This window comes from Haplochromis burtoni, unplaced genomic scaffold (genome assembly GCF_018398535.1).
Source record: "Haplochromis burtoni strain Fernald_Lab_line unplaced genomic scaffold, NCSU_Asbu1 Contig_59, whole genome shotgun sequence".
In the NCBI taxonomy this organism is placed as follows: Eukaryota; Metazoa; Chordata; class Actinopteri; order Cichliformes; family Cichlidae; genus Haplochromis; species Haplochromis burtoni.
In genome coordinates, this window is record NW_024582420.1 from 346,149 (window position 1) to 347,259 (window position 1,111).

Sequence of the window (1,111 nt, forward strand, 5' to 3'; positions counted from 1 at the left end):
GTATTTCCACTGGAGTTTGAACAAACAAGTCATCTGGTTGATGAATGATGTACATTCGCTTATGTGGGGGCTCTTCATTAATATTCATTACACTGATGTACACAGCAGTCAACTGATGAGCCGCTCTCATGATAACACCAGCAACAGCCAAAGTGTTTGTGTGTTTGAGTGCGATTAGGAGAGACAAAGGAGGAGGATGTGGCAGTGCAAATAAAGAACTGAGGAACAGAGTTGAACTGTTCAGAGGGAATCTCACCTGTCTAAACTCCTCCCATGAGTTGCTCCAGGTCCAGTAGTGTGCCTTGTATTCTCCAAGCCTCACAGCCATCAGTTCATTCCCACGGTAATAAAATATTGGCCTGAAGATGGCGAGAAGAGGCAGAAATAAAGCTCAGATTTACTTCAACTTGCATATATTAACATCAAATTGCCTTAGAAAATGTGGAGGAACGTAAACTCCCTAAAAATCACTCAGACTGTTGTGAATGTCCGTTTTTGGTCAAAATTAAGAGTCTGTCACTAGAAAAGGAGTGAATAATGGCACAGAAAGCAAAAGTTGTGGGAGCCACACAGTTTTCAAAAAATATCATCCTGATGGACACATGAACCTTTGTACAGTGTTTTTATGCATTTGTATGAAACCTTCAAATGTCAACATTTTCATAGCATATAGCAAAAAGACATTAAGATTCATTGTAGAGGCAATTACACTCGTCAGCCACTTTATTAGGCGCACCTGCTAATCAGCCAATCACATGGCAGCAATTCAGTGTCTTTAGGCACGTAGACATGGGCAAGACGACCTGTTCAAGTTCAAACTGGGGATCAGAATGGGGAAGAAAGGTGATTTAAGTGACTATATATTTGGCATGGTTGTTGGGGTCAGATGGTCATCAGGGCCCTATTTCAGGAAGCCGGTTTAGAAAACTCAGAGTGAAAAACGATACTCAGGGTTGAGTAACCCCGAACTGTCCAACTCGGAATATTCGGTTTCAGAAAGGCTGATAACAAGTAGTTCAATCAACGCGGCGTTGCTTTAACCCCGAGTTAAGGGCGCGCACGAGGATACATAAAGCCCTGATTAGTGGAGCACAGATTAAGCGAGTCAATT

At 42.3% G+C, this 1,111-nt stretch overlaps 1 protein-coding gene across 1 annotated transcript in view; it reads right to left on the minus strand.

Annotated features, from left to right (window-relative positions):
- Positions 1-1,111, minus strand: part of galns (galactosamine (N-acetyl)-6-sulfatase) — a 24,208-nt gene that overhangs the window by 10,263 nt on the left and 12,834 nt on the right. Inside the window, exon 11 of the mRNA XM_005937179.3 lies at positions 257-359. Coding sequence (XP_005937241.1) covers positions 257-359 — 103 coding nt within the window. The remainder of the gene's footprint in view (positions 1-256; positions 360-1,111) is intronic.